We start from the raw sequence: 16,559 nt of genomic DNA on the forward strand, positions 1-16,559 counted from the left end.
CCTGAGATATTCTGAATGGAGGAAAAGTCACTAAGTCTTGACAGTAATAATCAGATGAGAAATGTGCACAACAGTCTGTCAAGAATTGCATAAGTGTTATTATACATCTGCAGTGCATGAAATCTCTTAATGGAATTGGAGACCTAGAGAACGAGGGAGGAAAATTAATTTAAATGCTTATTGAAGGCGAGGACAGGGCTTGCCCTCACTGGGCTGGTGGAATTCCCTTTGTGTGTCTGGAATGAGAAGTGTGTCCAACTGGAGACATGAGCAGTGGGCTGTGTCAGGGCTGTGTCATAGATCCTCCTCTCTGTCAGGATAACCCCTGCACAGACCTCGCATGTATTGAAGGCTATTACAGTAGTGGAATCCATTGATCAATGGTCGCAAATTCAATTTCTTTCTCTCTGGGGATTAACTCTAAGCAAGCCTACATTTCTTGTACAGTATTGAGTGATAATTCAATAAAAATGTGTTTTTTAATTACATTTTTTCTTACCAAGATAAATTATCTAACGTCATTAGCAGATAATTTTTTGCTTATTTAAAAAAAGGCTTTATACAAACAAGTTATGTATATTGCAGCATTACCACAAAAATGGAAGAGGCAAGTAGAAGGGGGAAAAGTAAGGAACTTCTATGTCGGCCCTGTATTAAAGAACATAAATGGTTAAAGAAAAGTGTGATAAATAAAAACATATGCCAATTTCATTTAAGGACCAAAAAACTGACAGCTGTGCCATGTAAATTGCAAAATAGTTGGTAAGAGATTTGATGTACCCATTCCATGGCACATGGTTTATGAATTGATATGCAAAACAACGCCGGATTCAAAACTTCACATTTTTCAATTTAAATTACTATACAAAATTCTTGCAACAAATATAATGTTATATATATGGAGGATACCATCTTCCCAGCTCTGCAGATTTTGCTGTGAGGAGGCAGAGTCATTAGATAATTTATTTTGGTATTGTCCATATGTAGCTTGTTTTTGGTCACAGGTCCAGGAATGGTTGAAGAATTGCAACATTTGCCTAGAACTAACGCTGCAGATAGCAATACTGGGTGATTTTAAAAAGCTATAGTCAATCAATCAATAATACCATTTTTTGCTAAAATAATTATTATATTTTTTATTTACAATCTGTAGAAGCTATGAGAATAGAAAGGTTCAGTACTTTTGTGAAGCATCACAGCACAGTTGAAAAATATATAGCAAATAGAAATCCAAAATGGATGGTGTTGAGAGATAGATGGGAGGGGTTGAATGGAGCTGAAGGGTGGGACTAATAACAAGATAACCAATGTAAAACATACGGTGTCTGTAAAATGTATATAGGTTCAGAAATCTTGTGAAATAGCACAGTTACAAATAGAAATCAAACTGGATGGACATCAGAAATAGAGGAAGGACTAAAAACAAACTAAATATAACTATTGTAAAATAGATTGTATCTGTAAAATGGGTATAAGATGTATAAACTGAAGGTAGAAACCTAAGTGTTTATTTGTTTACTCCAATTGGGGGAAGGATGGTAGGGTTTGTGGGGAATAATAAAGGTATATTCTTTAAAAAGTATGTACTGTATATCTATATAGGTATGTGTATGTATATGGATATATATATTTACCCCAAAAAGATATGGGGGATTGGAAATGATGCAGACAATTACATTGATGGAAGCAACAATCTTTCCGCAATATTAAACTGATTCACCTCTTAAAAAAATAAAATAAAAGTAATGTATCTTATTTCAATATATTTGTACGATATTTTACCTTAATCATCTTATTAACAAGCCGTTTCTTGCACATTTAAAGGAATGGTCTAGATTGAGACACCGTTGCTCTGACTTAAGGATGTTTAGTAAATGTGTGCTGATGTGTTTGTCAGGTACCAGAGCATCCAGAGGACCATGGCCACAGACAGGAGTGAGAATGAAGGAAGCAGAAGCAGGAGTGAGAGAACAAGCCTCAACAATAACAGCAGTGAGACAGACTCTCCTTCGATGGCTAATGGTAAGTGGGACCACACCACAATGTCACAATTACAGAATGCAATAAACTGAAGTGTAATCTTCCTTTGTAAAAAGTAATGTCATTGGTATACAAAAGGGTTTTCAAAGTTTTACACACAATCTAGTACTCGACTGTTACCATTCAGTTAATGTTCCTTTGTTCTCTCCTGGTGTCTGTGTGTAGAGCTGAGAAGAGACAGCTCCTCTTCCTCCGCCTCCTCGTCATCATCTCCAGTCAACAGTCAGAAGATCACAGCTCTGTTACAGAGCCCAGCGGTGAAGTTCATCACACACCCAGAGTTTTTCACTGTCCTCCATGCCAACTATGTGAGTACCTATCTCCCTAGTGGACAATTCTAACTATACACAGTGGACAATTATAACAAACAATTTCCTTTTGAACACCAATACCAATGCTCAGTAACATATTCTAGTCTTCAGTAACAGATGCTGAATATTCTTCCATTGTGGTTCAGATTGGTTGCGTATGGTGTTTCCAGGGTCATGCTGTTATGTTTTTCTCTTCTCAGGGGGCCTACCGCATGTTCACCAGCAGCACGTGCCTGAAGCACATGATCCTGAAGATTCGTAGAGACGCTCGTAACCTTGAGAGGTACCAGCACAACAGAGACCTGGTCACCTTCCTCAACCGCTTCTCTGACGCCCAGCTGGAACTGCCCCGGGGCTGGGAGATCAAGACTGACCCTCAGGGCAAGGTGCAGAGACATCAACCCTTAGTTCAACCACAGCTAACTCCCCCACTTATTCACATAAGAGTTTATTTTACCTTGGTTGAGAAGATGGAAAATATGTGAAAAAATGAATAAGTTTACCAATGATTCTGATTTGGTCTTTGCCTTCAGATCTAGCAGTGTTTAGATTTGTGTTTCTAACTTTGGTACGCTTTTTCCTGTAACATCTTTTCTTTGGTCCAGAACTTCTTTGTGGACCACAACAGCCGAGCGACCACATTCATCGACCCGAGAATCCCTCTTCAGAACGGTTGTCTGCCCAACCACCTGACCCACAGGCAGCACCTGCAGCGATTACGCAGCTACAGTGCTGGAGAGGTCAGAAGTCAAACAGTACTATAGAGAATACATGTCCTTGTTTTTAAGTGTTGTAACTGTATGATTGATGAACATAATGTATTCGAATTATGGAAATATGGAATTTAATTTATGTATTTGCTTGTTTATAGCTGTACCTTTTGTCATATGTATTCTGTCAGGCCTCGGAGGTGTCCCGTAGTCGAGGTGCGGCCTTGTTGTCACGGCCTGGGAACAGTGTGGTGGCCGCGATGCGGAGCCAGCATCATCCTGATCCAGTGCCACAAGGTGTGTCCTGTACATACAATACACAAAGCACACAAACCACGTGTTATAGTTTCTGCTGTGTGATACAGTTTCTGCACTTAGTCTGTGTGAGTCAATTTCTGCTGTGTGAGTCAGTCTAACTGTCTTCTGAATTCAATGTCTTTGTTCCATTCACAGCTTATAATGAGAAGATAGTGGCCTTCCTCCGTCAGCCTGGAATACTAGAAGTTCTAACAGAGCGCCAGCCAGCCCTGTCCAGGAACCATTCCCTGAGGTAGATATACACACTGGAGGATGAATTTGATTTATTTTTTATATGAGGGCTTTGTAGATTCAGGGAATGTGAATATCTCAATCACTGCTGTATTGGTTCCATACTTCCATAACTGAAGTTCCCACTCTGAAAAATAAAGGCTAACACTTTACATTACAGTGCCCTTAATGTGTAACTACTCATGTAATTACAGTGTAACAAGTATTGTAATTATGCATTATTACACTGTACTTAGCAGTAACCATAACCATCCTGGTTCAACCCTAACCTCAACCCTAGCTTCATGTCCACATCTTGGTTCAACCCTAACCCTAACCTTTATTTTATTTATTTTATTTCACCTTTATTTAACCAGGTAGGCAAATTGAGAACACGTTCTCATTTACAATTGCGACCTGGCCAAGATAAAGCAAAGCAGTTCGACACATACAACAACACATAGTTACACATGGAGTAAAACAAACATACAGTCAATAATACAGTGAAAAATAAGTCTATATACAATGTGAACAAGTGAGGTGAGATAAGGGAGGTGAAGGCAAACAAAATATATAAATAAATAAAAATATAATAAGGCCATGGTGGCGAAGTAAATACAATATAGCAAGTTAAAAAAAAAGTTTAAAAAAAACTAAAATAAAAAAACACTGGAATGGTTGGTTTGCAGTGGAAGAAAGTGTAAAGTAGAGATAGAAATAATGGGGTGCAAAGGAGCAAAATAAATAAATAAATACAGTAGGTAAAGAGGTAGTTGTTTGGGCTAAATTATAGATAGGCTATGGACAGGCGGGCAGGTGCAGGCAGCGATCGGTTGAAGAGCATGCATTTAGTTTTACTTTTATTTAAGAGCAATTGGAGGCCACGGAAGGAGAGTGGTATGGCATTGAAGCTCGCCTGGAGGGTTGTTAACACAGTGTCAAAAGAAGGGCCAGACGTATACAGAATAGTGTCGTCTGCGTAGAGGTGGATCAGAGAATCACCAGCAGCAAGAGCGACATCATTGATGTATACAGAGAAGAGAGTCGGTCCAAGAATTGAACCCTGTGGCACCCCCATAGAGACTGCCAGAGGCCCGGACAACAGACCCTGCGATTTGACACACTGAACTCGATCAGAGAAGTAGTTCAAATCAAATCAAATCAAGTTTATTTTATATAGCCCTTCGTACATCAGCTGATATCTCAAAGTGCTGTACAGAAACCCAGCCTAAAACCCCAAACAGCAAGCAATGCAGGTGTAGAAGCACGGTGGCTAGGAAAAACTCCCTAGAAAGGCCAAAACCTAGGAAGAAACCTAGAGAGGAACCAGGCTATGAGGGGTGGCCAGTCCTCTTCTGGCTGTGCCGGGTGGAGATTATAACAGAACTATGCCAAGATGTTCAAAATATTCATAAGTGACAAGCATGGTCAAATAATAATCATGAATAATTTTCAGTTGGCTTTTCATAGCCGATCATTAAGAGTTGAAAATAGCAGGTCTGGGACAGGTGGCGGTTCCATAACCGCAGGCAGAACAGTTGAAACTGGAATAGCAGCAAGGCCAGGTGGACTGTGGACAGCAAGGAGTCATCATGCCTGGTAGTCCTGACGTATGGTCCTAGGGCTCAGGTCCTCCGAGAGAGAGAAAGAAAGAGAGAATTAGAGAGAGCCAAGATTTTCAAAATGTTCATATGAAAACAGCAGGTCTGGGACAGGTAGGGGTTCCATAACCGCAGGCAGAACAGCTGAAACTGGAATAGCAGCAAGGCCAGGCGGACTGGGGACAGCAAGGAGTCGTCATGCCCGGTTTGCCGTGACGTATGGTCCTAGGGCTCAGGTCCTCCGAGAGAGAGAAAGAAAGAGAGAAGGAGAGAATTAGAGAGAGCCAAGATTTTCAAAATGTTCATAAATGACAAGCATGGTCAAATAATAGTTGACGTTGGTGAACCAAGCGAGGCAATCATTAGAGAAACCAACCACAACCTCAACCACAACCCTAACCCTAGCTTCATGTCCACATCCTGGTTCAACCCTAACCTCAACCACAACCCTAACCCTAGCTTCATGTCCACATGCCAGTTCAACCCTAGCCTCAACCACAACTCTAGCCCTAGCTTAATGTCCAAATCCTGGTTAAACCCTAACCCTCAACTACAACCCCTCACATTGGGAACCTAAGTTGGAGTCAGTGTCAGAACCTATACACATACTTATACAAAGGGATGTGGATTCCTTTTCAGAATTCAGACCTGTACATAAGTTTAACCTTACAAAGCAACAGAATCAAGCTCTAAAAACATTGAGCAGCAATCAGAATATTGTGATTATACCAGCAAATAACGGAACTCAGATTGTTATAATGGATAAAATGCAATATCTTCTTGAAGCTAATAGACAATTAGATAATGTCAAACTATGCCCCATTGCTCCACTCAACACAACTGGAAACACAAAAACTAATCCGGGAGATAATAAGTATATTACAGATAAACAGACGGTCTACCTTTTTGGGCCAGATTCTCCAAAACCTATGCAGTTTTACTTACTACCTAAAATATATAGATCTCTTTAGACGTGGACGGTTCTCCCCCAAGTTCGCTGCGGTAGACCAATAGCAAGTCATTGTGGCTCAGAGTCTTACTTTAGCAGTATGCTTAGGGTCAATGTCCTGCTGAACCTCTGTCCCAGTCTCAAATCTCTGGAAGACAAACAGGTTTCCCTCAAGAATTTAGCGCCATCCATCATTCCTTCAATTCTGACCAGTTTCCCAGTCCAGGCTCATGAAAAACATCCCCACAGCATGATGCTGACACCACCATGCTTCACTGTGGGAATGGCGTTCTCAGGGTGATGAGAGGTGTTGGGTTTGCAACCAGACATAGCGTTTTCCTTGATGGCCAAAAAGCACATTTTTTGTCTCATCTGACCAGAGTATCTTCTTCCATATGTTTGGGGAGTCTCCCACATGCTTTTTGGCAAACACCAAACATGTTTGCTTATTTTTTTCTGGACACTCTTCAGATAAAGCCCAGTTCTGTGGAGTGTACGGCTTAAAGTGGTCCTATGGACAGATACTCCAATCTCCGCTGTGGAGCTTTGCAGCTCCTTCAGGGTTATCTTTGGTCTCTTTGTTGCCTCTCTGATTAATGCCCTCCTTGCCTGGTCCCTGAAATTTGGTGGGCAGCCCTCTCTTGGCAGGTTTGTTGTGGTGCCATATTCTTTCCATTTTTTAAATAATGGATTTAATGGTGCTCTGTGGGATGTTCAAAGTCTCTAATATTTTTTTATAACCCTTTTTTTACAACCCTGACCTGTTCTTTTTCACAACTTTGTCTCGGACCTGTTTGGAGAGCACCTTGGTCTTCATAGTGCCGCTTGCTTGGTGGTGCCCCTTGCTTAGTGGTGTTGCAGACTCTGGGGCCTTTCAGAACAGGTGTATATATACTGAGATCATGTGACAGATCATGTGACACTTAGATTGCACACAGGTGGACTTTATTTCACTAATTATATGACTTTTGAAGGTATTTGGTTGCACCAGATCTTATTTACTGGCTTCATAGCAAAGGGGGTGAATACATATGCACTTTTCCATTTTTTATTTTATTTTTTTAAACAAGTAATTTTTTTTATTTTCAGCTCACCAATTTGGACTATTTTGTGTATGTCCATTACATGAAATCCAAATAAACTGTATTGCCTTGGGCAGCAGGTAGCCTAGTGGTTAGAGCGCTGGGCTAGTAACCGAAAGGTTGCAAGATTGAATCCCCGAGCCGACAAGGTAAAACTCTGTCAGTCTGCACCTGAACAAGGCAGTTAACCCACTGTTCCTAGACCGTAATTTAAAATAACAATTTGTTCTTAACTGACTTGCCTAGTTAAATTAAGGTAAAATAAATAAAATAATAAAAATAGCTGAATATACCGATTTTTATATCAATCCTCTATCTCAGCTATGTTAAGGATACTTGTGAATTTGTCAACAGGCAAAGATACCAATAAATGTTTTTTATTCTCCATTGATATTAATTCTCTGTACACAAACTTTGATACCAAATTAGATCTACAGGCAGTTGCAAATGCCTTGCAGAGGTATCCTGACCCCAGTAGACCGGATAGGATTATCTTGGATTTGTTGGAGTTGAGCCTCACCAGAAATGACTTTCAATGGGAAGTACTACCCCCAGATACATGGTACAGACATGGGAAAGACATTCTCCCCAAGTTTTGCAAATTTGTACATGAGTTTTTGGGAAGAAACTGCTTTTCTTAAATGTAAGACCTTACCATTGCTGCACCTTAGGTATCTGGATGGTATTTTTGGACTGTGAGGAGGCTCCATCTCTGAATTCATGGAATTCTTAAACCTTTTGAATTCACATCACTTAGCATAGCTTAGTACCATTACACATAATTTGCAATACAATATTTTTTGAATTTCTAGATCCACAGGTATTTTTCATTCAAAAGGGGGGAGAAACCAAACAATTGGCAACTAAAGTTTTCTTTAAGGAAACAAATAGACATGCCCTCCTTCACAAATGTAGTTTCCATGCAAAACACACAAAGTGGGTTGATCAAATCACAACTTATACCTTTCCACAGAATTTGTAGTTTCCCTGGGGAAATAGAGGAGGCCACAAGAATACTCTTCTCAGCCTTAAGGCCCATGGGCTACTCTAGGCAGTTCATAAGAGAGGTTAAGACTGAGGTAAATCAGACCTTCCAGACCCATGGAGCATATAAGATAGAGAAGGATAACCGCCCCGTGGTTCCATTTGTGGGGACTTATTCTCAGGCTCTGGAGGGGTTCCACTCTGAACTTAAATCTAATTTTCAACAGGCCCAGAATGATTGTGAGGCCTTGAAATATTTCAGGGTAATCTCAGCCTATAGGAGGAATAAGAACTTGAAGGACATCTAGTCCATTCAAGCCTGTCTAAGAAGAAACTGGTACAGAATAAGCATTTTACCCCAAAAAAGTTTCTGTCCAATAGGCCTTCGGGTTTGGGGGCCCCAATCAGGCATGTACAGTCGTGGCCAAAAGTTGAGAATGACACAAATATAAATTTTCAAAGTCTGCTGCCTCAGTTTGTATGATGGCAATTTGCATATACTCCAGAATGTTATGAAGAGTGATCAGATGAATTGCAATTAATTACAAAGTCCCTATTTGCCATGCAAATGATTTGAATACCCAACAAAACATTTTCACTGCATTTCTGCCATGCTACAAAAGGACCAGCTGACATCATGTCAGTGATTCTCTCGTTAACACAGGTGTGAGTGTTGACGAGGACAAGACTGGAGATTAATCTGTCATGCTGATTGAGTTCGAATAACAGACTGGAAGCTTCAAAAGGAGGGTGGTACTTGGAATCATTGTTCTTCCTCTGTCAATCATGCAAGGAAACACGTGCCGTCATCATTGCTTTGCACAAAGGGCTTCACAGGCAAGGATATTGCTGCCAGTAAGATTGCACCTAAATCAACCATTTATCGGATCATCAAGAACTTCAAGGAGAGCGGTTCAATTGTTGTGAAGAAGGCTTCACGACGTCCAAGAAAGTTCAGCAAGCGCCAGGACCGTCTACTAAAGTTGATTCAGCTGCGAGATCGGGGCACCACCAGTACAGAGCTTGCTCAGGAATGACAGCAGGCAGGTGTGAGTGCATCTGCACGCACAGTGAGGCAACGACTTTGAGGATGGCCTGGTGTCAAAAACGGCAGCAAAGAAGCCACTTCTCTCCAGGGAAAACATTAGGGACAGACTGATATTCTGCAAAAGGTACAGGGATTGGACTGCTGAGGACTGGGGTGAAGTCATTTTCTCTGATGAATCCCCTTTCCGATTGTTTGGGGCATCCGGAAAAAAGCTTGTCCGGAAAAGACAAGGTGAGCGCTACCATCAGTCCTGTGTCATGCCAACAGTAAAGCATCCTGAGACCATTCATGTGTGGGGTTGCTTCTCAGCCAAGGGAGTGGGCTCACTCACAATTTTGCCTAAGAACACAGCCATGAATAAAGAATGGTACCAACACATCCTCCGAGAGCAACTTCTCCCAACCATCCAGGAACAGTTTGGTGACGAACAATGCCTTTTCCAGCATGATGGAGCACCTTGCCATAAGGCAAAAGTGATAACTAAGTGGCTCGGGGAACAAAACATTGATATTTTGGGTCCATGGTCAGGAAACTCCCCAGACCTTAATCCCATTGAGAACTTGTGGTCAATCCTCAAGAGGCGGGTGGACAAACAAAAACCCACAAATTCTGACAAACTCCAAGCATTGATTATGCAAGAATGGGCTGTCATCAGTCAGGATGTGGCCCAGAAGTTAATTGACAGCATGCCAGGGCGGATTGCAAAGGTCTTGAAAAAGAAGGGGCAAATATTGACTCTTTGCATCAACTTAATGTAATTGTCAATAAAAGCCTTTGACACTTATGAAATGCTTGTAATTATACTTCATTATTCCATAGTAACATCTGACAAAAATATATAAAGACACTGAAGCAGCAAACTTTGTGGAAATGACTATGTGTCATTCTCAAAACTTTTGGCCACGACTGTAGTCCCATTAGATACTGTGTTTTCAGTCCAACCCTAATTTAACACACCTGATTCTACTAATTAGCTGCTCAACAAGACCATAACTAGCTGAATCAGATACTCTAAATTAGGGTTGGACTGAAAACCTACTGGACAGTAGATCTTCAGGAAGAGGGTTGGGCAGCCCGGCTCTAGGCCTCAATGAGAAGTAAAAAGCCACACAGTAATTTGTCTCCATCCTGTGGCTGCTTTAGACTTGAAGTCTCCACTGGGATTTCTGAATTGGTTTAGGATAAAGCTACAGATCTATTGTACTTGTCATAATCATTATTATTTATTGTCTGGATTCCTGTAGAATTCTCTTTACCTCCGATTACTTTTGTGTGGGTTTGTTAGAAATTGTGTGATGGAAATAATTCCTCATAGGCTTACTTTAGTTTCAATTTGAATGAATATTTATAGGAATTCATTTGTTTCTCCCTATTTTGGGAATTTTACTTATGATTTGCACTTATTCCCCATCTCACATATTCCCTCAATTTCAGAGCCCTTCGGATTCATTATTCTTATTTCATATATGTTGGTGTGTTTCTAAATATACAGTCGAAGTTGGAAGTTTACATACACCTTAGCCAAATACATGTATACTCAGTTTTTCACAATTCCTGACATTTAATCCAAGTAAAAATGCCCTGTTTTAGGTCAGTTAGGATCACCACTTTATTTTAAGAATGTGAAATGTCAGAATAATAGTAGAGAGAATTATTTATTTCAGCTTTTGTTTCTTTCATTACATTCCCAGTGGGTCAGAAGTTTACATACACTCAATTAGTATTTGGTAGCATTGCCTTTAAAATTGTTTAACTTGGGTCAAACGTCTTGGGTAGCCTTCCACAAGCTTCCCACAATAAGTTGGGTGAATTTTGGCCCATTCCTCCTGACAGAGCTGGTGTAACGGAGTCAAGATTGTAGGCCTCCTTGCGCGCACACTCTTTTTCAGTTCTGCCCACAAATGTTCTATGGGATTGAGGTCAGGGCTTTGTGATGGCCACTCCAACACCTTGACTTTGTTGTCCTTAAGCCATTTTGCCACAACTTTGGAAGTATGCTTGGGGTCATTGTCCATTTGGAAGACCCATTTGCGACCAAGCTTTAACTTCCTGACTGATGCCTTGATGTTGCTTCAATATATCTACATAATTCTCCTTCCTCATGAAGCCATCTATTTTGTGAAGTGCACCAGTCCCTCCTGCAGCAAAGCACAACATGATGCTGCCACTCCCGTGTTTCACAGTTGGGATGGTGTTCTTCGGCTTGCAAGCATCCCCCTTTTTCCTCCAAGCATAACGATGGCCATTATGGCTAAACAGTTCTATTTTTGTTTCATCAGACCAGAGGACATTACTCCAAAAAGTACGATCTTTGTCCCCATGTGCAGTTGCAAACTGTAGTCTTGCTTTTTTATGACGGTTTTGGAGCAATGGCTTCTTCCTTGCTGAGCGGCCTTTCAGGTTATGACGATATAGGACTCGTTTTACTGTGGATATAGATACTTTTGTACCCGTTTCCTCCAGTATCTTCACAAGGTCCTTTGCTGTTGTTCTGGAATTGATTTGCACTTTTCGCACTAAAGAACGTTCATCTCTAGGAGACCGAACGCGTCTCCTACCTGAGCGGTATGACAGCTGCGTGGTCCCATGGTGTTTATACTTGCGTACTATTGTTTGTACAGATGAATGTGGTACCTTCAGGCGTTTGGAAATTGCTCCCAAGGATGAACCAGACTTGTGGAGGTCTACAATATTTTTTTGAGGTCTTGGCTGATTTCTTTTGATTTTCCCATGATGTCAAGCAAAGAGGCACTGAGTTTGAAGGTAGGCCTTGAAATACATCCACAGGTACACCTCCAATTGACTCAAATTATGTCAATTAGCCTATCAGAAGCTTCTAAAGCCATGACACCATTTTCTGGAATTTTCCAAGCTGTTTAAAGGCACAGTCAACTTAGTGTATGTAAACTTCTAACTCACTGGAATTGTGATAGAGTGAAATAATCTGTCTGTTAACAATTGTTGGAAAAATGACTTGTGTCATGCACAAAGTAGATGTCCTAACCGACTTGCCAAAGCTATAGTTTGTTCACAAGATTTTTGTGGAGTGGAGTTTTAATGACTCCAACCTAAGTTTATGTAAACTTCCGACTTCAACTGTACATGTAGGTCTTGTAGCTATCATCAGCCAGTCTTTCCTTTTGAAAGGAAAGTTGTCTGGAACTATTCTAACCCGAACCACTCCAGAGACCTTAATCCTAACCTTAACCTCTCTGGCACCCTAACCTTAACCATTCCTGAGGCCTGAGTCCTACCCTAAACCAAGGAGTCCTACCCCTTGGTTCCCATGCCGAACCCTAACCCCTTGGGAGATCCAGATGCTTTTACCTACAACTATAACCAAAATTTGTCTACAAATTATTTTGAATATACTCCCCTATTTTCCTATGGTTAAATACCCCCCCATCAAATTAAACCGTACCTCTAGCTTCAACCAAAACCCTAACACTAACCCTAGCCTCAACCAAAACCATAACACTAACCCTAGCTTCAACCAAAACCATAACGCTAACCCTAGTTTCAACCAAAACTATAACACTAACCCTAGTTTCAACCAAAACTATAACACTAACCCTAGCTTCTACTGAAACCCTAACCATACCCTGAAGTAACCCTAAGTACAGTGTAAATAGTGTAATAGGGAGTCATTTGTTACACTATAATTACACAGTAGTAAAGGCACTAATGTAAAGTGTAACCAAATAAAGTTATTTTATTCTGTCAGGTTTGATAGAACACACCCAGTCTAGTCCAGATTATAGTGTATGTTTAGAATGTCATGTGTCATGTGTGCTTGCAGGGAAAAGATCCACTACATCAGAACAGAGGGCACCCAAAGACTGGAGAAACTAGCATGTGATGCAGACCTGGTGATACTGTTGAGGTAGGTGGCAACTGTTAATATTACCCCCTGAATGTTTCATTGTAGTATTGTCATTATTTCCATGTTTGTCACTTGTTGGATGTCCCTACAGCTTGTTTGAAGAGGAGATCATGTCCTATGTTCCGCCCTCCTTCCATCCTGGCTTCAGCTTCTCTCCACGTTGTTCACCAGGGTCTTCACCGCAGAACTCTCCAGGTGGGTTGGCACTAATGGCAAACGGAGCCGTAGTGGGTTGAAAATGTATTCACAAGAATTGGTCAGAAACCATGTCACATAAGGTTATACTTGTGTTATATCAATGTCTCATGTCATTGGAGGACTGCATGTCACAGAGTTGAATGTGCTTGTCAACAGGAATGTCGAGAGCGAGAGCGCCTGCCCCGTACCGGAGAGACTTTGAGGCCAAACTACGCAACTTCTACAGGAAACTGGAGGCTAAAGGCTATGGCCAGGGCCCAGGAAAGATCAAGTAAGGAAAGCAGTCTAAAATGTCCATTAACATGAGTACGCACACCTTTTTCAAATACAGTTACAGAATAGAACCCTACTGTTTCTTAGAAACGGTAGTGTTGTGTATGCAAATTAGCACTATACTGTATATCCATATCTGTGTTGCTGAGCATCCTATGATGTTGTTGTGTTCCAGGCTTATCGTCCGGAGAGACCACCTGTTGGAGGGTACCTTTAACCAGGTCATGGCCTACTCACGCAAGGAACTACAGAGGAATAAGCTCTACATCACCTTCATAGGAGAGGAGGGGTACACCAAAGCTTCTTCTGTTGACCTGAACACATGAAATAACATGTCTTTAGGATTACTGAATTCAATTCAGTTACTTTGAAAAAGTAATGAACGTGTCAAGACGGAACCCCCTCTCGTCTTTTAAAGAACAAACTGCTCATATTTGGGCGATAGAGAGGTTAACGAATGTTTGTTTTATTTGTCTGCTACTGTCATAACTCAGGTCTCTTCTTTTCCCACACCATCAGGCTGGACTACAGTGGGCCATCCAGAGAGTTCTTCTTCCTGCTGTCTCAGGAGCTGTTCAACCCCTACTATGGCCTGTTTGAGTACTCAGCCAACGACACATACACCGTCCAGATCAGCCCCATGTCCGCCTTCGTAGAGAACCATCTGGAATGGTGAGGGCATCTGCTTGTCCTGTGTTTAAGCTTCCTTCAAACTCATAAAACCTGGGGTGTGTTCATTAGGCCCCAAAGGGAAGAAAACTGACTGAAACCAGTCACTACCTTGACTTGTCTAATAAGAAACACTCTTAATTGTTTTCGGTTGCAGAGCATTTTCAAATGTTTTCCATGTCCTAATGATCATGACCCTGGGCTTGTTCTTGTTTGGAGGTAAAAAGTAATGGGTTTCATAGAAATCTCATGTCAAGAGACCTAAACACTTTAATTGGATTTGTATTTTATATTAACCCATCCACCAACCCCCCTCTTCGGAGGACACATATCTTGTTTGTTTTTTACAGCTTTTCTGCTACATATACATACATGGTACTTTTATATTAAGCAGTCACATAACAATACATTACTAAACATAAGCTCTTTAATCCCACCCCTCAGCCACTCTCAGCCCATCGCACCTATCACCATAGACCACCCTTGTTTGGTTTCCATGTGTCAAATATTTTTCAATTGAGCTGTGATGTTTTACATACATTTTGAACCTTTCTAAATCGTATAGTATCCACAGATTGTGAGCTAAAGATGAAAACCGTATTATTATTTGGCTTTCCAAATCACCCAACACTGCTATTTGTAAGGTTAATTTTAAGTCAATGTTGTGATTTTTTAACCATTCCTGAACCTATGACCAGAAACATGCTACAGAATAAATTATCTAGTGATTCTGTCTCTTCGCAGCAAAATCTACAGAGCTGAGATAGTTAGTTGTATGCCCCATATATATAGCATTGTGTTAGTGGCAATAATTTTGTATAATAATTTACATTGAAAAACTTGAAGTGTTGAATCAAGTGTAGTTTTTTGTACCAGTTCATAAACCATGTGCCATGGAATCAGTACATCGAAAATCTCTTCCCATTTATTTTGCAACATGTATGGCGCAGCTGTCAACTTTTTGGTCCTCAAATGAAACGGGTAATTTTTATTTATTTATACCAATTCCTTTCAGACAATTTGTATCTTTAATATATTGCAGGCAAACAAGTTAAATAGGCACGTTTGTCTGGCTTAGCATTCCAAAGAAAATTTTATATTTTTGCTCATGATTTAAAAAACGAGTCGTCTGGAGTAGGCAGCGCCATTAGTAAGTAAGTAAACTGTGATAGGACCAAAGAGTTAATCAATGTGATGTTTAAATACTTGTCTATTTACCTCTCCATGGTTACAGAATCTTATCTATTTTTGCTAACTTTCTATTGAAATTGATTTGTCAGTTCTTTTATCTTTTTTGAGATGTGAATAGCAAGTATGTCTACTTCACCATCTGCCCATTTTATTGGTAACCTACAAGGTAGCGTAAACACTGTTTTTTAATGATCCAATACGTAATATGGACACTTGTCATAATTAGGTTTTAATCCAGAGACTAGAAAAGTGATCAAGATCTTCAATGAGACTGTGCAGAGATCCACAATGCGGACTTAAGAAAAAAACTTGAGTCATCGGCATACATTGACACTTGTTTTTATGCCCTGGATTTCTAACCCCTTGATGTTCTTGTTGGATCTACTTTCAATGGCCACAATAAATAGATATGGAAACAACATTTACATTTACATTTAAGTCATTTAGCAGACGCTCTTATCCAGAGCGACTTACAAATTGGTGCATTCACCTTATGATATCCAGTGGAACAACCACTTTACAATAGTGCATCTAACTCTTTTAAGGGGGAGGGGGGGGGTTAGAAGGATTACTTTATCCTATCCTAGGTATTCCTTAAAGAGGTGGGGTTTCAGGTGTCTCCGGAAGGTGGTGATTGACTCCGCTGACCTGGCGTCGTGAGGGAGTTTGTTCCACCATTGGGGTGCCAGAGCAGCGAACAGTTTTGACTGGGCTGAGCGGGAACTGTACTTCCTCAGAGGTAGGGAGGCGAGCAGGCCAGAGGTGGATGAACGCAGTGCCCTTGTTTGGGTGTAGGGCCTGATCAGAGCCTGAAGGTACGGAGGTGCCGTTCCCCTCACAGCTCCGTAGACAAGCACCATGGTCTTGTAGCGGATGCGAGCTTCAACTGGAAGCCAGTGGAGAGAGCGGAGGAGCGGGGTGACGTGAGAGAACTTGGGACAGACAGACAGCCTTGTTTTACTCCTCTTAAATGCTCAATACTTTCTGAGAAACTATTTTACATCTGGGGTTGCTGTACATAACTTTAACCCATTATATAAGAGATTCACCGAAATTAAAGTAATCCAGGCATTTATATATAAATTCTAGTCA

At 40.8% G+C, this 16,559-nt stretch overlaps 1 protein-coding gene across 3 annotated transcripts in view; it reads left to right on the forward strand.

Annotated features, from left to right (window-relative positions):
- LOC139559672 (E3 ubiquitin-protein ligase HECW1-like) overlaps positions 1-16,559 on the forward strand; it is a 60,280-nt gene that overhangs the window by 29,580 nt on the left and 14,141 nt on the right. For all 3 annotated transcript variants that reach the window (XM_071375872.1, XM_071375873.1, XM_071375874.1), the window contains exons 12-22: positions 1,898-2,022; positions 2,206-2,348; positions 2,552-2,737; positions 2,957-3,091; positions 3,253-3,358; positions 3,515-3,611; positions 13,053-13,136; positions 13,228-13,331; positions 13,491-13,605; positions 13,783-13,896; positions 14,127-14,279. In XM_071375872.1, coding sequence (XP_071231973.1) covers positions 1,898-2,022; positions 2,206-2,348; positions 2,552-2,737; positions 2,957-3,091; positions 3,253-3,358; positions 3,515-3,611; positions 13,053-13,136; positions 13,228-13,331; positions 13,491-13,605; positions 13,783-13,896; positions 14,127-14,279 — 1,362 coding nt within the window. The remainder of the gene's footprint in view (positions 1-1,897; positions 2,023-2,205; positions 2,349-2,551; positions 2,738-2,956; positions 3,092-3,252; positions 3,359-3,514; positions 3,612-13,052; positions 13,137-13,227; positions 13,332-13,490; positions 13,606-13,782; positions 13,897-14,126; positions 14,280-16,559) is intronic.

Source organism: Salvelinus alpinus, chromosome 30, assembly GCF_045679555.1.
Source record: "Salvelinus alpinus chromosome 30, SLU_Salpinus.1, whole genome shotgun sequence".
NCBI lineage: Eukaryota > Metazoa > Chordata > Actinopteri > Salmoniformes > Salmonidae > Salvelinus > Salvelinus alpinus.